Genomic DNA, 20,587 nt, shown 5'->3' on the forward strand with positions numbered 1-20,587 from the left:
GAGAAAATGTTCTATATGTCAAATATTCTAGAAAACCAAGGATCATAATCTTATATGAACTATTTGGAATAAAAATCTTTAAAAGGTGTTATGTTCCTTCTTGATCCCTTAAAGGCATGTACTGAATGTACTTCAATCATTTTTCGTGGCTCTGGTCGTCATTGTGCACATCTGCTTTTATACTTCCGTGTCCTTCACAGATGCCCCTAATGATCTGTGGACGTTTCCCCCGACTGTGGAGGCCCCCAAACTTGGCTGCACTTTAATTTCTCATCGCCTGCTCCCAGTGGCCATTTCTTGATGTTGGTACTGAACTGGCCTTAGTGCCGTCTTTTCTGATCTGCTGCTCCTTTTTCCTTGACAAACCAGTTTACCAAGCCGTTGCATTGAGCCTAAAATAAGAGCAAATTAACTCAAAATAAAAATGGGGTTTGGGGGCAATCCATTTCAGAGGAAAGGCTTTAGGATATTTAATGCATATAACAAATAAGTCTTTAAATTCATTTAACTAGTATTTTAGAGTACATTTCACCTACTTAACTGGTGTTGAATAGTATAAATTTCTGGATAATTAATCTCTGGACAAGTAAGTTGTTACTCTACTCCTAGAGCTAATAAAATTAATGCTGGTTTATCTTTAACCAGTCCACAAAAACATGTTTAATTCTGTGCTCTGGGCTTCAGGGCAACAGAAATGAATAAGATGTAGTCCCACCACCCCCAAGGACTTGGCAAGATATAATCGTACATAGGTACATGAAAAGGTACCATGAATCTAAGTCCCAGGATTCCACAGAGAGTACGTATCATAAGAATTCAGAAGGAAAAAAAAAAAAGAATTCAGAAGAGCCAAAGATCAAATTCAGACAATAAGCAGTGATGGACCTTGAACATTTCCCAAATACTTTAGAATTAGTGAAATGTCCCACCTGGCCAGACTTTTATAATGGGAGTGTTAATGGATGATCACTACCTAACCACAGAGATTTAGGACCGCTTCCAGCATCCCAGCAAAACAGCCCTTTTCACCCAGGACCATTTGCTATTACAAAAGAGAGGTGATAGCTTGTGATTTATTAACATTCCTTCATTTTGCATCTGACACTGGGCTTGTGAAACTTGTGGAAAGATCAATGACCTCAGGGTTTAGGGAGCAGAGCTATAATTCCAGCTCCGTCCCCAGCTTCCTGTTTAACATTTGGTCAGTAATTTAACCTGGTTATTCTTCAATAAGATGAGGATATTAGGTTAGATAATATCTAGGGACCCAACTAGCTCATTTTATAGTGTTTTACTATTTTAAAAAATGCATGCTTCTGATTAATTGCCTTGATTTTCTTTAGTTCTATTTCCCTAAGACGTGAATATAAGATGCACTAAATCAGTGTATGAATTCTGCTTTTCCCAATAGATAGAGGCTATCCCTGACACCATTTGCTGTTTTGAGTTTTCAACAAAGAGTTAAAAGAAAATTCTGGCTCCCGTGGCTATCATCCTCTCCAGTTGGCAAAAGTCTTCATGCAGACTTGATGGTTGCCTAGAGCAACAAAATATTAGGGACAGAAACATGTTCAGGGACTCGATTGTATAAGTGACTCAGAGCTGAGAGACCTTTCCCAGCTTGAAGGGAGCCCATACTTAGCTAGAGTGGGTATTTGTCTATGCCTGTCTGCACTACTCTTCTGACTTAGAGGTGACCATAATTTTGCTTACTAAAATATAGACACCAGCCTTGAAACCTGCAGAGAGGAGTTATATGGTCAGAAGGCAATCTTCTTCATTCAGCATGTCTCACACATGAAAGGTCATTAGGACGAGTGGGTATACACAAGATGAGGAGACCAATCGGGCTTTTGAAGAACACATACCAAGAACATTATGAGAACTCAATAAAAATTCATTGTCAGAGCCACTTTTCAAAGCCAATTATCTCTTTTTCTTTTTTAACATCTTTATTGGAATATAATTGCTTTACAGTGTTGTGTTAGTTTCTGCTGTATAACAAAGTGAATCAGCTATACACATACATATATCCCCTCCCTCTTGCATCTCCCTCCCACCCTCCCTATCCCACCCCTCTAGGTGGTCACAAAGCACAGAGCTGATCTCCCTGTGCTATGCGGCTTCTTCCCTCTAGTTATCTATTTTACATTTGGTAGTGTATATAAGTCCATGCCACTCTCTCACTTTGTCCCAGCTTACTCTTCCCCCTCCCCGTGTCCTCAAGTCCATTCTCTAGGTCTGTGTCTTTGTTCCTGTCCTGCCACTAGGTTCATCGAAACCATTTTTTTGTTTTTTTTAGATTCCATTTGTTAGGAGAACCCAGTGGAGGAGCTACTCCTGAAAATTCAATACCCTTTTCCTTCCCTCTGTTGGAGCCAGACATCACTAACTATGCTCTGAACTAAAATGTGAATTTAAAAATAGTTTTTCTGTTCCTACACTCCTTAAACCTGAGGTCTTCCCCTCTCTGTTCCATCAGTCTGTCTCCATGATAACCAATTACTCAAGCTTGCTCAGGGAGTTATTAGCATCCGGGAGTCCAGTCTTTTTTTTTTTTTTTTTTTTGCGGTACGCGGGCCTCTCACTGTTGTGGCCTCTCCCGTTGCAGAGCACAGGCTCCGGACGCGCGCAGGCTCAGTGGCCATGGCTCACGGGCCCAGCCGCTCCGCGGCATGTGGGATCTTCCCGGACCGGGGCACGAACCCGTGTCCCCTGCATCGGCAGGCGTACCCCCAACCACTGCGCCACCAGGGAAGCCCCGGGAATCCAGTCTTTTGCTTCTAGTCAATGTTGCCTAGAGCAAGAATTAGAAGAGGATTAGCCAAGTCTCCATACTTGAAGTCCTTTCTCTTTAGCTGCTTAACTAGGTTTCATTTTAATTATGTGTTTGGTTGGTGTTGTTTCTCTACCCAGTACACATTCTTCCCACTTGCACTTGAACAAGTTCATTATGATAATAATCACAATTATCAACTATTACTTTTTATCCTGTTTGAATACTTACTGAGTGTCAGTATAATTAGAAACTGGACTTCTTGGTTTGGACCTTGTGATTTGTAATGAATATTCTTTTTGAGTGATTGGAAACATAGTCCTAAATTCAAATGGTTTACAATAGTAACCCTTACCCGAATAACCGTAGCAGCTGTTTGGAAACATGGCTTCAGATCAGTTGTTTGCAAATGTCTTTTTCAGTACAATCCTGCGTGGAGTGGAACCCATATACGTTACTTGACATGTGAAACACATGTGACCCAGGCAGATGATTCGGCTGACCTTAAAAACTACAGCTGCTAGTGCCTTTAAAAACAACGCAATACAAGTGATTTACTAGGCTTGGGCTTAAACCATTTTGTGCTGACTGAAGGGAATTCTGACCCTTCAACGAGGGGATAAAAAAAGTATAAGACAATGGAAATGTGTCATCCTGGGTGTTAATGTTGTCATTCATTTTAACACATCTCTTTACAAAAAGTGCAAAGAAGACTGCTTAGTGTTACAAGCAAAAAAACCCAGTAATATCCATGTGGCTTTATTTTGCTTTATTTTATAAAAATTTAATGAAGTCCAAGTTTCAACTTTGTTACCTCTCCATCCAAATCAAGAGCAGTCTATAATCTTCTAAAAAGAGCGACGCTTCTGTACTTACGTCCCTGCTTAGGAATTACGTTGTGGAGCATTAACATTCTCTTCTAAGCTGGCCTTATATGTGCTCCAGTTGCTATATATACACACTATTTTAGCTAGAATTTTGTTCAGCTAGAGTGAAAGAGACCTGAAAAATTATGCTTTAATAAAGACAGAAGTTTGTATCGCTTTCCTATAGATAGCTAGTGGGAAGCAGCCGCATAGCACAGGGAGATCAGCTCGGTCCTTTGTGACCGCCTGGAGGGGTGGGATAGGGAGGGTGGGAGGGAGGGAGACGCAAGAGGGAAGAGATATGGGGACATCTGTATATGTATAACTGATTCACTTTGTTAGAAAGCAGAAACTAACACACCATTGTAAAGCAATTATATTCCAATAAAGATGTAAAAAAAAAAAAAAAAGAGAGAGAGAGACACAGAGTGGGGAGTCCAGAGCTGGTATGGATGTTCTAAGACTGTCAGGGACCTATGGTTCTTTCAGATAATTCCTCCATCGTCCTAGATTATGGACTTTACATCCATGGTCCAGAATGATTTCCAGAGCTTTAGCCATCACATCTAAATTGCTAGCAGCAAGATGGAGGAAGAAGAGCACACACCTTCCTTTTGAAGAGACTTGCCAGAAATCCCACGTAATGCTTCTGTTTACATCTCCTCGACTCAAATTCCATCACATGCCACATCTAGCTGCACAGGAGACTGGGAAGTAAAGTATTTTTTTTCTGGCAATCCCCTAATTTGAGGATTTCAACCTCCCTCGAGTACCCGAGCCCTCACCCAACCTCTCCTTGTCTACCCAGTCTCTCTCATCTACCTTGCCATCCTGTTCTTATACCTCTTGGGAGAAACCCATCCCTCTGTCAGTTTCACACTCAGCCTTCTCCACTTCCTTAACTGAACTCCTGGCGGGGAAAATCCCATGTCACAGTACTTTAAACTGGAATTCCGATTAAGTCAAGAGCGCTCACCTCAGCTGGATCCTGAGATTCACTTGACATTTGTTTTGGTTTTTGGTTTTTTTGGCCATGCTGCACGGCATGTGGAACTTCCCCAACCAGGAATCAAACCCGCGCCCCATGGCATGGAGGCACGGAATCTTAACCACTGGACCGCCAGGGAAGTCCGCACTTGACATTTTAATCCTTGCTCTGTTCCCTCTCTCAGCCACCTTGATGCTTATTCCAAAGCTCCTCCCCATTCTCAAGCGTCCTGAACCAGCAGCTGCTCATCACCATTCAGCAAACTATTTTATTCGTTGCTCAGTGAAGAAACTCATTGTCAAGACAGGAACTGCCTCAGTTCTTACATCCTCTTCCTGCCATCCGGACCCATCCTTGCCTCCCTCCTCCCGGTCTCAGCAGATGATGTGTCCTCTTCCCGCTTTAAGTCAGCCCCTGCTTCCGTGCTCCTGATTTTCTCTCCTCCCAGCACCTCCAGGTCCTTGCTCCATCTATTTCCTTTCTTTTTCTCACATCTTCAATTTCTCCTTTTCTTCTGGCTCTTTCCCTATTCGTGTGTCTCTCGATCTTAAAAACAATACAAAACCAAACAATAGCAAAGTCTAGGAACAGACCCTTTTTTGATCCTTTAGCAAGTTCTCGGCAGTCAGGTGGCTTCACATCCTCACCGCCCATGAATTCCTCAACCCATCGTAGTAGGATTTTCTCACACACACTCTGCTTCAACTGCTTTGCCTTCTCCTTGCTTGTCTTAGAGGCCTTCCTCTGAAACTCCCTCCTCATTCATTTTCCCAGTAAATATTTATTCGACACCTTTTTATGGGAGCCATTCTCTCCCAGGTGATGCCACTCTCTTCTTGCTGCTCTGCTACTCTTTCACACCATCCTCTGTGATCGGTCTTCCTCCCCTCATCCGCCCCACTTAAACATGAGTCTTCTGGATGTGACTCATTGCTTTTCTCAGTCTGTGCGTTCTCTAGATGTTTTCATGTACTTCAGTAGTTTTATTGCCCGTCCTGTGAAGGTGATTCCCCAAACTCTATCTCTACTCAGACCTCTTCCCTGATTTTCAGACTCCTATATACAATACAAAAGCCCAATGCCAGATGGTGTTCTAGTATTTTCAAAACTGGATTCATGCATTTCTTTGCAGATCAGTTTCTCCTGTCTCCATCAGAAGCACTTTTATCCTGGAATGAAACTTGGAAACCATACACCCATCTATGAACGATATTTTTATTTTACTTTCTAAATATCTCTCAGATCTGTCCTCTCCTCTCCAACTCACTAATACTTCTCGAGTCCAGGACTCACCAGCTCTCCCCTGGATTACAGTGGAAGTGCCCCAAATAGTGTTTTTATAACTGTTGGTTGCATGTAGCATTTTATAAAAAATTTTATATAGATTGAATTGAAAATAATGGAATAGCAAACCACATTTGTAATATCAAGGATAAGTATTGTTTTATGAAAATGTTGAGATACACACACACACACACACACACACACACACAGAGCCATTTTGCCATGAAAATGTATCTCTTACTATAAATCGAAAGATTTGAGAACCACTTTCCTAAATAGTCTGTCTCTGGTATACTCTCCTCAGCTCTGTCTTCCTCAGTGCAACCAAACTGATGTAGCTGGAAAATGAGACATTCTGAAAACGTCATAAAACCCTTATTAGTCACAAGATGAAATCTGATCTCCTTGGCATTGGTACACAAGGCCCCTGCCCAGCTGTACACCATCCCTCCTCTCCAGGCAGTCCCTGCCACCTGACGCTTTCCACCCACACACTGCCTCACAGCTCACTGCGTTTGCTTGTTCTCTTCTTCCCATCTAGAACTCACTTTTATCTCTTAATTGCCTGGTTCACTTCACCTCATTCTTTGGGTGAGGTGACACCTGAAATCTAAGTCTTATTCCCTTCCTCAGGTTGGGTCAGGCCCTTGTCCTCTGTGTTTCCATGGCCCCGTACCTACCTCTAGCGTAACTCTAATGAAATTGTTCTAAAATTGTAGTCTATGCCTCTGTATTCTCAAACAGCCTGCCCAGTGCAACGTCAATTCTTTGCTGTCTTCACCGTACAGTGTGTGGTACTAGGAAACCACTATGCTCAACTTGTGTGTGTCCAGTAGACCGGAACTCCGGAAAGTCCTCGCCTTATATTTCTTCTCAGAACTTCCTAAAATGATAATTAAGGAGACTACAGAAGGAAAACATAGGGCAGTAGACGCCAACAATGAAAACTTTTTTTTCTCCTGCACAGCAAGGAAAAGTGGGATGAAACTGTGCTTCTTGAACCCTTTGATAGAAGGCAATACCTTGAAAGAAGTGGGTGAGGGATGGTCTTCTCCATGGTGTCACACTTATGAATCAGAATGTGAGAAGCCATGCCATTACTGGCCTATTGTTTCATTGGCCAATAAGTTAAATAACTCAGGTGGTTCCGTAAAAGGACAGGTTTTTGTGAAAAGAATAGAACTCCTTTTGCTTTATTCTGAGTGGCATTTAAGAGTAGCCTTACTCATGGTCAGTGAGGGTTGGGCTCTCACCCCCTGGTCACTGGTGAGTCTATGAGTGCACTATTTATTCAGCTTTGTGGAAATGCTAATGCGGAATGTCCGTGATCTGCCAGCGTGCAGCTCCGTGCCAAGTGCACCTTGGAGCATTTCTGTGATGAGCGTAATGAGTTTTTTCCTTCTGATTTGGTCTGTAGTTTCATCCCTCCTCCCCAGTGTAAGACTAGACCTCTTTGATATCTCTTTTCATACTTTGGCTACCCTACCCCTCCACTTTTCCTTCTCCTTTTCTTGAGAGGGCCAACTCCGTAGAGCCTTCCTTTTGTGCTTTGGGCCAGTTCTGTTGAGTTGTTTTATGGTCTTGGACTTAGAGCTGCCTCAGCACTCAACACTAGCCCCTGGACTGTGAGACTAATGAGAAAAGCAAAATAACCTCAAGTAAAAGGAAGTGGTTTGTGTTGTGGAGAGAAACTTGGAAAGATACACCACCAAGAACAGGAGGGGCTCTGTTTTCCCTACTGTCTACCACTGGGTTAACACATTTCAAAATAACCAGTCAATTTAGTTAATTCCATCAAATGGCTAGTCAATACAGTCAAGAGGAAGGGAAAATAAACAAATGGTTTTTTGGATGACTGGTTTAAGCTTTGTGTAGCTTTAATCTTACTCATTTCCAGGGAATAATTTTAACTCTTAAGGAAATGCAGACTACTACAGGTTAGTTCAATACAAAAATACATTTTAAAAGGTATTCATATTCAACACACAGGTGGTTTTCCCAAGAATCGTTAAAACAGGTAGAAATGAGATAGTGGGCATAGAAACTTGGAATGATAATATGAGGAAAGTAAGGTTAAAATCATTAGCAGAAATTTACATCTTTTTCATTCTTCCACTGTCTGAATATCTGTCCTCCCTACTTCCTTCATTTCGTTCTTTCCTTTGTTCTTCTGTTCCTCCTCTTTAAACCTCGGTAACGGTGACACAAACCCTGTGCCAAGCATGGTGTTAAGAGTTGACATACATGATCACATTTAATTCTCACAACAACCCACTGAGGTAGGTAGAAGGATTACATCATTCTACAGGAAAGGAAACTGAGGCTCAGGGAATTTAAGGACATTTCCCTCAGTTGGAAATTCTGGAAAGTTGTAGAGCTGGGATTCAAACCTTGGCAGTTACATTTCAGATTCCACACCCTGAACAAAATTCTGCTGTCCTTCTCATTTCATTGAAGTTCACTTTAGTTTTCTCCACATTCTCCTCTTTTCTTATCTTTTGCACTATACTGTCTTCCCATTTCCCTTTCATTATATCCTCTGCTTCTTCTTTTTCCAGTCTTCTCTCTCACTTTCCCCCCTGTTTCTCTGGGACCTCCCATTTCTTATCTAACATCTCTTTCCTTACCTTCTTCTCAACTCCCTAATCCTGCATCACACTCCCCTCAAGATGTCCCCTCATTCCTCACTGCAGTCTTTCCCAGGTCCAGACCCTGCCCCATCTGTCATTTTTCCGCCTCTGCTTTCCTAACATCTCTCTCTCTAAGTTAGAAGTGGTGCCCAGTTTTAAGCACAAGACAAAGCATGGTTATGTTCAAGAGCCTGTGTCCCTCTGCTCCCATACACAAGGAGTACTGTCTGTGATTATCAAGTGATTATAAAAAGGAATTTCATTCCTGCCAGAGATCTCACGAATTAGGTTTCTGTTGAACTCCAGATGGTCTCTAGTGACTAGAATGCCTCTCGCTCTGATCACTACCAGGAAGTGAGCTCCAGGCAACAGATAGAAACCAACCCCAGAACTGTGAGATCCAAGACGAGTAAAATTCCTATGTATAATTCAATTTCAGTAAACGCTGAGGGGAACACCGTGATGTAGTACTTTGAACAAAATTATATTTTACTCAAGTGACCATATTTTCAACCAGTCAGTACAGAAGAGTTTCATTTCCTTGAATCAAAGCTGTTTGGTGACTTTGCCTGGAAATACTCTAAGAGTTCCAAGAAAGGACTCCAGATTCCCAAGCTGCTGGCAAAGAGCAGGCATCTTCTCTTCACACAGTAATTCACAAAAGTTCCTCATCAGCATATGGTAACATTACGATCAGATTGGCTTGGTTATCAGAAATAACTAGGTCAAAATAAAAGTCATTCTGAAATGAATGAGGGTGTTAAAGTTTTGAGGAATCATCACATTCTAGAGACCTTCAACTTTCTCTTTTGCTTGTACGACATACAGTATCTTTCTTGAGACTCTGCCGTTTGTTTGTTTGCTTGGTACGTCCAGTGTGTTTTCTTTTTGTGGACTCGCTTCCACTCTTCATCCTCTGCTTTTTTGTTGTCCCAGCTTGCACATGGCTTTTGCCAAAGCTTCTCCAGCCCCAGTTTTACTACAAACCACCTAGAGATGCATTTTTTTTTTGACACCTCCTAACACCAACTACCTTACTGGCAATTTCTCATTTATAGTTACAAGTAAACAGAACCTACAAATTTACAAATACAATAGGACAATTTTTCATTCTCCTCGTATATTATAGGCCATTGGTTACTAATGAGCCCGTGAATTGCCTGCCTTTGAGTTAGATCTCCAGACTTGGTCTATTCAACAATTTGGACGACATTCTCTTAACAAATAATTTCTTGATAGTCTCCCATGTGCCAGACCTAAGCAAGGCTCTTGGGATCCAATGATGACCCAAAGAGGCTTTATCCTTGGTCTTAGTCCCTATAATTGGGGGCCAGGAGAAGGGCCAGTATTAATCAAATAATCACAGCATTGAGTATAAAATTCCAAACTAAAGTATGTGATATGAAGGAAAATTTTTATGAGACTGGCAGGCTAGAAGAAGCCCAGTCTGCCCATGCTCCCGGCATCTCCTGCAAAAATAAATACTTACGTCCAGCAAACTGAGTGTTCTGAGAAGATTCCAGAGGCATGTCACCCAATCAAGAAGAATGAGCAAATTTAGCCCAAAAGCCATTTCTTCTGTTTGTGATGATCCTGCTTCGGAGCTTCGCTCCCGGCTGTCCCACCCAGAAAAGGTCTCTCTCTTGGAAAGGTGGGCACTGGGTTCTCTGCCTCCATCAAAACAACTGGAACGGGCTGCCCTGGTGCCGCAGTGGTTGAGAGTCCGCCTGCTGATGCAGGGGACAGGGTTCGTGCCCCGGTCCGGGAAGATCCCACATGCCGTGGAGCAGCTGGGCCCATGAGCCATGGCCACAGAGCCTGCGCGTCCGGAGCCTGTGCTCCGCAACGGGAGAGGCCACAACAGTGAGAGACTTGCGTACCGCAAAAAAAAAAAACAAACAAAAAAACAAAACAAAAAAAAAACTGGAACATCTTCCTTTCAGCTTGAAGGCTCTGAATTTGGACCTCCCACGTGGTAGGACTCTAGACTAATCCCTTAAGCCTGCTAGATTTCCAAAACATTCATTCAGATTTGGAATGCCTGGGGCCTCTTGGGTAGCCCTGGCTGTGTTCCTTTCTGCACTTGAATTTTAAACCCCTAGAGTCAGGATTTCACCTGAAGACTTCCAAGTAATTGCTTAGATGGCACCAAAAAGATATCCAGGTTAAAACAAAAAAAATTCTATACGAATGAGTCTGTTGGGTTTGTTTTGCAAGATACAATGATGGGGGAGGGACGGGCTTCCTTTTGGACAACTCTGCCAAAGCCATTCTGAGTTGTAGTCATGCTTGATCCCAAATCTATTGACAAGAAAAATTCCAGGAGCTGGGGAAAGACGAAGTTTACGTTTGTCTTTTAACTAACCAGTACAGCCACAGAGAACCAGCCATAAGAACCTGACATGAAAATCTTAAGGACTGTTTTTTTCAGACTCTGAAATTCTCCTAAATCCCCATCCCAATATCACTCAAGGTCTTAAAACCTTTATTTGTCCCTAAACTGTAACTTGTGCCTGGAATTCCTACTCTAGGGTTCCCTGGTAATTTTAATAGTGTGGTCTGATGTTGCAGCCAGCTTCTCCACGGTTTGGGAGTTAAATGGAACGCACTGATTTGGTGTGCTCTGATAGCTCTTGGAGGAATGTTAGGACAAATTAAATTCCAAATAAGGTAGCACCTGAAAGAACCCAGTCACTTAGTGAAAGGACTTAATACTACAGAAAGGAGGGCTTAGCAATTTCTGTTGACCGCTAAATGATTAAGAGGAAGTGCTTACTATTGATCGAACTGAATTTGGAATTGGCTTTGGACTCAAATGCAGACCATTCACTTAGATTCACTGATCATTTGTGCATCTAGTTCTTCTGTTCGCTTCTCTGCCTAGTTAAGCCTGAGGATGTGTGTTAAAGAGAAAGTGGTATTCTTAAACTAAGGGGTACCCTTACAGAAATGGGGGAGGGCAATAATTCACACCTTTGCTCAAAGCACCAAGTTCTGTGAGCTGATGATGGCCCAGTTTAGGCAATGATTACTGCCATTACTACTCAAATAGGTCTGGCATTTCTTACACATAATCTTGATGCCCAGGTCCATGCTGAGCAAAAGCATTACAGGATTTCACAGCCTGATGTTGGGCAGCTTTTCTTTTGAACAATAGTTAAACATCATTGGTGCGTTTGGATGGTGTGTGGTTTTAGAGTAATAGAAATATTTTTTAGAACAAACCAACTTTAAAAAAACATATATATATATATATACACATATACTTTATATACTATATATTTCTATACATTATAGTATACATGTGCATATGTATTTTGGTAAACAGTTTTATTTCCTGTAGATCTTTACTATAGGTCCACTGAATAACCTATTATCTATGGAGTTCCTTTTAAAAAGTCTTCATTGGGGATGGATTTATTCCAGGGAGAACAGGTTACATGTAAAATACAACGAATACCTAATTAAAATAATGACAAATAACTTGTATTCTGAGCTTCCTATGCACGTGCCGGGCTAAGCTCTGTACCTGCGTTGTTAATTCTCACTTTCATACATGTGAGCTTCAGGTCTGTCGTTATTATCTCCATGATACAAATGAGACACAGAAGCTTAGAGAAGAGGAATAACCTGAGGGTTTAGACAGTATTTGAGGAGTTACAGTAAAAAGAAAACAGAAAAGTCTCCTTCAGTTTTTGTAAATGTGCTTCTTGCCCCACTTGTCATATATAATTTTTCTCCTCTCCCCTCAATTGAAATAAGGACACACGGCCTGTACATTGTAGGACCAGGGCTCTAAAGTCACTGCCACCAAAATCCCAACAAAGTAAACGTCAGCAATTTAGGAAAATACAGTTTTTTTCTAATTGAGGATACCTCCATTTGACATGACTAAATTACCAAGTTAAGGTTATTGGCTTGAGTACCAAATCATCTCTCTGCTAAGAAAAACAGGAAATAACTCAGATACGAATGATGCAAGTGACTGCTGAGTTAGGAAGACATCCGAAAATCCCCTCATGCCAATAAATTACACACTGGTGGCCTAATGTGATTTAGTGGGCGATATTTGTAACTGGCTCTCTTATTTGAAAGATTATGGAGACTAGAGAATGGGAAGGCCAAGAAAAAACTCTTCAAATAATAGAATTTTATGGGAAAAAATAAATACCACATCTCACTGGACATTGTTGGAGAGAAGCATAGAAATTTTGGCAAAAAGAAACCAACAATAAGAAATAGAGTTACTAAGTTAAAGCTCTTGAGTTTAGTTTATAAATATTTATAGAGCCAACTAGAATTGTGGAGACAAAAGCAGGACTTTAAGAAATTCTAAATGCCATTTATTTAGAGAATCATTAAAGGACTAGAGATTTAAACAGTGTCAAAACTTGTGATCTTCAGGGGTCACACTCAAGGTGAGATTGTAGACCAGTAACACTGTGTTCCAATTTAGCCAATTTGGTCTTCACACCACTGCCCAACTCATTGAAAAATGTAGGCAGCTTGGACAAGCAATTAATTTTATCAATATTCAAAACTGACTCCATCTTAGGAATAACTTGAAGATTTAGACAATATTTGAGTTTTTAAAAGTCTCCCCCAGTCCAACTGAAAACTCTTGATAAGTATTTCTTTTCTACTGCTCAAAATAATTTTTGTCCTCTAGTCTCAACCGTACCATAAGAATTTATCTTTTGTTGTGTTGTAAGGAATATTTAAAACAGAAGTATCAAAGACACTCAATTTTTTAAATTTTACATGGAACTGTTGACATCATGGCCAGAGATGTGAAAGCATTGTTCAAGGGAAATATAATTCTAACCTGAGTATATCCTTTATGACATTTCTATTTATTTTATTAAGGTAACTTTTTTACTCAGGAAATAAAGCTGTAGGCAATTGTTTTCTGCAGTTTTCCTGTAGAAAGCCTTATCTAATTATATTATCAATTTAAGTCCTACTGCTGTGCTCTGGACAGAATATGGATAAGGAGAAACTCTCCAAATCCAGTTTGGAAATAAAAGTATCAAAACTCAACAGTTTGTGCTGGACTGAATTATTTGATCTGGAAGAAAGTGAGTCAAACCATTTCCATTTCTTTTTTTAAAATTTATTTTTGGCTATGTTGGGTCTTCACTGTTGCACGCAGGCTTTCTCTAGTTGCGGCGAGCGGGGGCTACTCTTCGTTGCGGTGCGTGGGCTTCTCATCGTGGTGGCTTCTCTTTGTTTCGGAGCACAGGCTCTAGGTATGTGGGCTTCACGTGGGCTCAGTAGTTGTGGCTCAAGGGCTCTAGAGCGCAGGCTCAGTAGTTGTGGGCATGGGCTCAGTTGCTTCACGGCATGTGGGATCTTCCCAGACCAGGGCTCGAACCAGTGTCCGCTGCATTGGCAGGTGGATTCTTAACCATTGTGTCACCAGGGAAGTCTCCATTTCCATTTCTTGATGAAACAACTAACTCATTTACTTGCTTTAAAGAAATGACTCTCTTCAGTGGCTTTGAACATGTTACATTTCTATCCTATACTCCCTGTAGTAATTACCCCTCACAGTTAGAACTGTTTTTTTTTTTAATAACTGAAAATAGATAATACATGCTCATGGTTCAAAATTCAAAATGTGTTCTAGCAAGGATCAAATGTTAACAGTATCTTGTGTATTATATAAATATATTTCATGCATATACAAGTAAAAAATACGTATTTTCTAAAAACCTTTTAAAAACATAATAGGAAAGTGTTTAACCTTATTTAGTATTTTGAAAGGTATCATTAGGGGGAAAAAAAGCTTCCTGCAGTTTTTTTTTCCACTATTATTTTTTTAAATAAGAACAGGATTTTGCTTTTTGTAAAAAACCTATTAAAATTGTCTTCAGACACATATTTTAAGTTTTTCTTAAAATATATTTGTAAATATGTTTATATTCATTAGACACTCTGCATAATTTGCCTGGACATGGAATTGTGTGAATGCAATCAGCAATTTTCATTTAGGGCTTAATATCATTAGACAGAAGATATCTTTCTTTCACCCTTTGCATCTCTGGCATAATGTTTTTCTTGCTTAATTCAGTAGATTTCTTATACCTCTAGGAATGGCTTATACCTAGTATATTCTTTTTTTTTTTAAAATAAATTTATTTATTTATTTATTTATTTTTGGCTGCGTTGAGTCTTCGTTGCTGCACACGGGCTTTCTCTAGTTGCAGAGAGCGGGGGCTCTTTGTTGCGGTGCACAGGCTTCTCATTACGGTGGCTTCTCTTGTTGCGGAGCATGGGCTCTAGGCTCATGGGCTTCAGTAGTTGTGGTGCACAGGCTTAGTTGCTCCACAGCATGTGAGATCTTCCCAGACCAGGGCCCGAACCCGTGTCCCCTGCATTGGCAGGCGGATTCTCAACCACTGCACCACCAGGGAAGCCCATACCTAGTACATTGTTTGCTGGAGAATGTAAAATTGCATTTAAAATTCATTCATTGGGAATCTGATTTTCTAAAAATCATACTAGGAAGGTGAATGTACATTTTTAGTAACCCAAGCTGGTCAGTAAATCTCATAGTATTATTTTCTCATAATCTTTGTCCATAAGATGTGAACCGGGACTCCCCACTCTGCCCCCGCCTACCTCACCCTAAGCCCAATTCCAGACAAGCACTGAGGATGAAAGGAAGCAGGAAAGAGTGGAAGAGCATGAATTTGGGAGCCTGCCAAACCTGGGTTTAATTCCACCTCCCCGATTTATTTACTGCGTGAATTCAGGAAAATCACTGGCCATCCATGAGCCTCATTTCTATCATCTGTCACATAGTATGGTGATAATACCATGTGTTATTACAAAGATTAAATGAGACCATATGGAGAATGCCTAAGACAACTTTGTACTTGAAAATGGTCATTCGATTAAATCCACCCTTTGTTTTCTTTAAGATTAAAATATTTTTTTTTCTGCATTTTCCAACTTCCTATCTTTCATGGTATATGTATTCTCTAATAAAAAACCACACATTTTAACATCTCTTTAAAAGAGCAAGGACATCTATAAAATAACAACAACAAAAAGTAACTTCTGGATAGGAATCTTTCATTGTTAAAGGGGGAGAGTCTCTAGCAGGGAAATCTGAAGAACTGTGTTAAACATATAAACTATTTATGTCATAACCCTAAGTCAGTCTAACTAGGCTGATCATTTGTTTTGATGTGATTTATACGTCACCTTTTAAAGAATTTATATTAAATCTGTATTTTTCTTACCTGCCTACTTGATTGCATGCTGCTGCAGGATAGAATTTATTGAAGCCAAACTTTGTCAAAGTCCAAGACACCTAGATACAAACTTTATACACTGTCACGTGCTCAAAAATGCTTGCTGAAGACACACAAATCCCTGTTATATGCAGCCAATTAATTATGAAGGTAATTTTAACAGCTGAAATATTGTGAAGATTAACATTCAAAACACCACTCATCTTTTTTTCTCATTGAAGAATCTAATGAATAGCGTTCATTGATTTTTTATTTTTATATTTTGGTCTCATTCTATCTTCTGTGAGTATACCATTTACAGCCTTCTAGTTCATCTGGGAAAGTCACTTGGTGTGAAATAATGGGCTGTTAGCGCAGGAAAGGACCTCACTGATCATCGATGCAAGGTCCAGATTAGAGACAAGGCAAGTGACTCATCTCAATAGTCAGTGGTCACAGCTGGTCAGTGGCCAAAACTCACATTTCCTTACCCACAGCACATTTGGATTTCCACACAACTGGCCGTCTTGGTTAAGGATAAGAGAAGAATTATTTTCTCTTTACCAAAATAAAATTAGACTAATAAAGTCATTAGAAAGATGTTTCCTTTTTATTAACCATAGAGGAGTTCCTAATGGTTCCTTTTTTTGGATTTGTGATCTGCAAAACATGCAGCAAACCTCTATAATTGGATTAAAGTGAAAGCACATGATCATGAGGAAATTGAAGTACCTTTGCCTAATTCTCCTTTGCTAGCCAGCTTCAGGGATGGAAGCACACATTGTGACAAGCAGTGAACCAACATTAACCCTGTGCAATTCTTGAGACTGAGTTGCACCTTCCCAAGTTCAAAGCCTACCAATTCATTATTTTTTTTTTGAATTTTTGAATTTTATTTTACTTATTTTTTTATACAGCAGGTTCTTATTAGTTATCCATTTTATACATATTAGTGTGTACATGTCAATCCCAACCTCCCATTTCATCCCACCACCCACCCCCACTCCCGCCACGTTCCCCCCTTGGTGTCCATACATTTGTTCTCTACATCTGTGTCTCAGTTTCTGCCCTGCAAACTGGTTCATCTGTACCATTTTTCTAGGTTCCACAAATACACATTAATATATGATATTTCTTTATCTCTCTCTGACTTACTTCACCCTGCATGACAGTCTCTAGATTCATCCACGTCTCTACAAATGACCCAATTTCGTTCCTTTTTATGGCTGAGTAATATTCCATCATATATATGTACCACATCTTCTTTATCCATTCGTCTGTCGATGGACATTTAGGTTGCTTCCATGACCTGGCTATTGTAAGTAGTGCTGCAATGAACATTGGGGTGCATGTGTCTTTTTGATTATGGTTTTCTCTGGGCATATGCCCAGTAGTGGGATTGCTGGATCATATGGTAATTCTATTTTTAGTTTTTTAAGGAACCTCAATACTGTTCTCCATAGTGGCTGTGTCAATTTACATTCTCACCAACAGTGCAAGAGGGTTCCCTTTTCTCCACACCCTCTCCAGCATTTGTTGTTTGTAGATTTTCTGGTGATGCCAATTCTAACCGGTGTGAGATGATACCTCATTGTAGTTTTGATTTGCATTTCTCTAATAATTAGTGATGTTGAGCAGCTTTTCATGTACTTCTTGGCCATCTGTATGTCTTCTTTGGATAAATGTCTGTTTAGGTCTTCTGCCCATTTTTTAATTGGGTTGTTTGTTTTTTTTATATTGAGCTGCATGAGCTGTTTATATATTTTGGAGATTAATCTGTTGTCTGTTGATTCATTTGCAGATATTTTCTCCCATTCTGAGGGTTGTCTTTTCGTCTTATGGTTTCCTTTGCTGTGCAAAAGCTTTGAAGTTTTCATTAGGTCCCATTTGTTTATTTTTGTTTTTATTTCCATTACTCTAGGAGGTGGATCAAAAAAGATCTTGCTGTGATTTATGTCAAAGAGCGTTCTTCCTGTGTTTTCCTCTAAGAGTTTTATAGTGCCCGATCTTACATTTAGGTCTCTAATCCATTTTGAGTTTATTTTTGTGTATGGTGTTAAGGAGTGTTCTAATTTCATTGTTTTACATGTAGTTGTCCAGTTTTCCCAGCACCACTTATTGAAGAGACTGTCTTTTCTCCATTGTATATCCTTGCCTCCTTTGTCATAGATTAGTTGACCATAGGTGCGTGGGTTTATCTCTGGGCTTTCTATCCTGTTCCATTGATCTATATTTCTGTTTTTGTGCCAGTACCATATTGTCTTTATTACTGTAGCTTTGTAGTATAGTCTGAAGTCAGGGAGTCTGATTCCTCCAGCTCTGTTCTTTTCCCTCAAGACTGCTTTGGCCATTCAGGGCCTTTTGTGTCTCCATACAAATTTTAAGATGTTTTGTTCTAGTTCTGTAAAAAATGCCATTGGTAATTTGACAGAGATTGCATTGAATCTGTAGATTGCTTTGGGTAGTATAGTCATTTTCACAATATTGATTCTTCCAATCCAAGAACATGGTATATCTCTCTATCTGTTGGTATCATCTTTAATTTCTTTCATCAGTTTCTTATAGTTTTCTGCATACAGGTCTTTTGTCTCCCTAGGTAGGTCCATTCCTAGGTATTTTACTCTCTCTGTTGCAATGGCAAATGGGAGTGCCTCCCTAACTTCTTTTTCAGATCCTTCATCATTAGTGTATAGGAGTGCAAGAGATCTCTGTGCATCAATTTTGCATCCTGCAACTCCACCAAATTCATTGACTAGCTCTAGTAGCTCTCCAGTGGCATGCCTAGGACTCTCCATGCACAGTATCATGTCATCTGCAAACAGTGACAGTCTCACCTCTTCTTTTCCAATTTGTATTCCTTTTATCCCTCCTTCCTCTCTGATTGCCATAGCCAGGACCCCCAAAACCATGTTGAATAATAGTGGTGAGAGTGGACATCCCCGCCCTGCTCCTGATCCCAGAGGAAATGCCCCCAGCCCTTCACCATTGAGAATGATGCTTGCTGTGGGCGTGTTGCACATGGCCTCCATTACGTTGAGGTAGGTTCCCTCCATTCCCACTCTCCGGAGAGCCTCCATCATAAATGGGTGTTGAATTTTGTCAAAAGCCCTCTCTGCATCCATTGAGATGACCATATGGTTTCCAGTCTTCAGTGTGTCAATATGGTGCATCACATTGATTGATTTGCATATACTGAAGAATCCTTGCATCCCTGAGACAAATCCTACCCCATCATGGTGCATGATCCTTTTAATGTGTTGTTGCATTCTGTTTGCTAATATTTTGATGAGGATTCTTGCATCCATATTCATGAGTGACGTTGGTCTGCAATTTTCTTTTTTTGTAGTATCTTTGTCTGGTTTTGGTATCAGGGTGATGATGGCCTCATAGAATGAGTTTGGGAGTATTCCCTCTTCTGCAACCCTCTGGAAGAGTCTGAGAAGGACAGGTGCTAGCTCCTCTCCAAACAACAGAATTCACCTGTGAAGCCACCCAGTCCTGGACCCCTGCCCGTTGGAAGACCTTCAATCACAGTTTCAACCCCACCACTTGTGATCGGTCTGTTCACACTTTCCACTTCCTTCTGGTTCAGTCTCGGAAGCCTACACCCCTCCAAGAATCTGTCCATCTCTTCCAGGCTGTCCATTCCACTGGCATAGAATCAATTGTAGTAGTCTCCCAGGATGCCCTGAATTTCTGTGGTATCTGTTGTAACTTCTCCTTTATCATTTCTAATTTTACTGATTTGAGTTCTCTCCCTCTTTTTCTTGATGAGTCCAGCTGAAGGTTTATCAATTTTGTTTATCTTCTCAAAGAACCAGTTTAGTTCTTTGAATTTTATCGATCTTTGCTATTGTTTTCTTTTTTTCTATTTCATTTATTTCTGCTCTGATCTTTATGATTTCTTTCCTTCTGCTAACTTTGGGTTTTGTTTGTTCTTCTTTCTCTAGTTCCTTTAGGTGTAAGGTTAGGTTATTTATTTGAGATTTTTCTTGTTTCTTGAGGTAGGCTTGTATTGCTATAAACTTGCCTCTCATAACTGCTTTTGCTGCATCCCATAGGTTTTGGATCGTCATGTTTTCATTGTCATTTGTCTCTAGGTACTTTTTGATTTCTTCTTTGATTTCTTCAGTGATCTCTCAGTCATTTAGTAATGTATTCTTTAGCCTCCAATGTGTTTGTGATTTTTACGTTTTTTTCCCTGTAATTGATTTCTAATCTCATAGCATTGTGGTCAGAAAAGATGCTTGATGTGATTTCAATTTTCTTTATTTACTGAGGCTTGATTTGTGACCCCAAGATGTGATCTATCCTGGAGAATGTTCTGTGCGCACTTGAGAAGAAAGCGTAATCTGCTGTTTTTGGATGGAATGTCCTATAAATATCAATTAAATCTATCTGGTCTATTGTGTCATTTAAAGCTTGTGTTTCCTTATTAATTTTCTGTTTGGATGATCTGTCCATTGGTGTAAGTGAGGTGTTAAAGTCCCCCACTATTATTGTCAATTTCCTCTTTTATAGCTGTTAGCAGTTGCCTTATGTATTTAGGTGCTCCTATGTTGGGTGCATATATATTTATAACTGTTATATCTTCTTCTTGGATTGATCCCTTAATCATTATGTAGTGTCCTTCCTTGTCTCTTGTTACATTCTTTAATTAATTAATTAATTTATTTTTTACATTCTTTATTTTAAACTCTATTTTATCTGATATGACTATTGCTACTCCAGCTTTCTTTTGATTTCCATTTGCATGGAATATCTTTTTCTGTACCCTCACTTTCAGTCTGTATGTGTCCCTA

The 20,587-nt window shown here is 40.1% G+C and overlaps 1 protein-coding gene across 9 annotated transcripts in view; it reads left to right on the forward strand.

Moving 5' to 3' along the window:
* Window positions 1-20,587, forward strand: part of PDE4D (phosphodiesterase 4D) — a 1,454,760-nt gene that overhangs the window by 1,277,352 nt on the left and 156,821 nt on the right. The window contains exon 8 of one of the 9 annotated variants that reach the window (XM_049707914.1): window positions 19,132-20,270. The exons of the other annotated variants lie outside the window; for them this stretch is intronic. Coding sequence (XP_049563871.1) covers window positions 19,132-19,175 — 44 coding nt within the window. The 3' untranslated portion in view covers window positions 19,176-20,270. Of the gene's footprint in view, window positions 1-19,131; window positions 20,271-20,587 lie in introns of those variants that run through there. 9 annotated transcript variants of the gene reach the window in all.

Source organism: Orcinus orca, chromosome 3 (genome assembly GCF_937001465.1).
Source record: "Orcinus orca chromosome 3, mOrcOrc1.1, whole genome shotgun sequence".
Lineage (NCBI taxonomy): Eukaryota > Metazoa > Chordata > Mammalia > Artiodactyla > Delphinidae > Orcinus > Orcinus orca.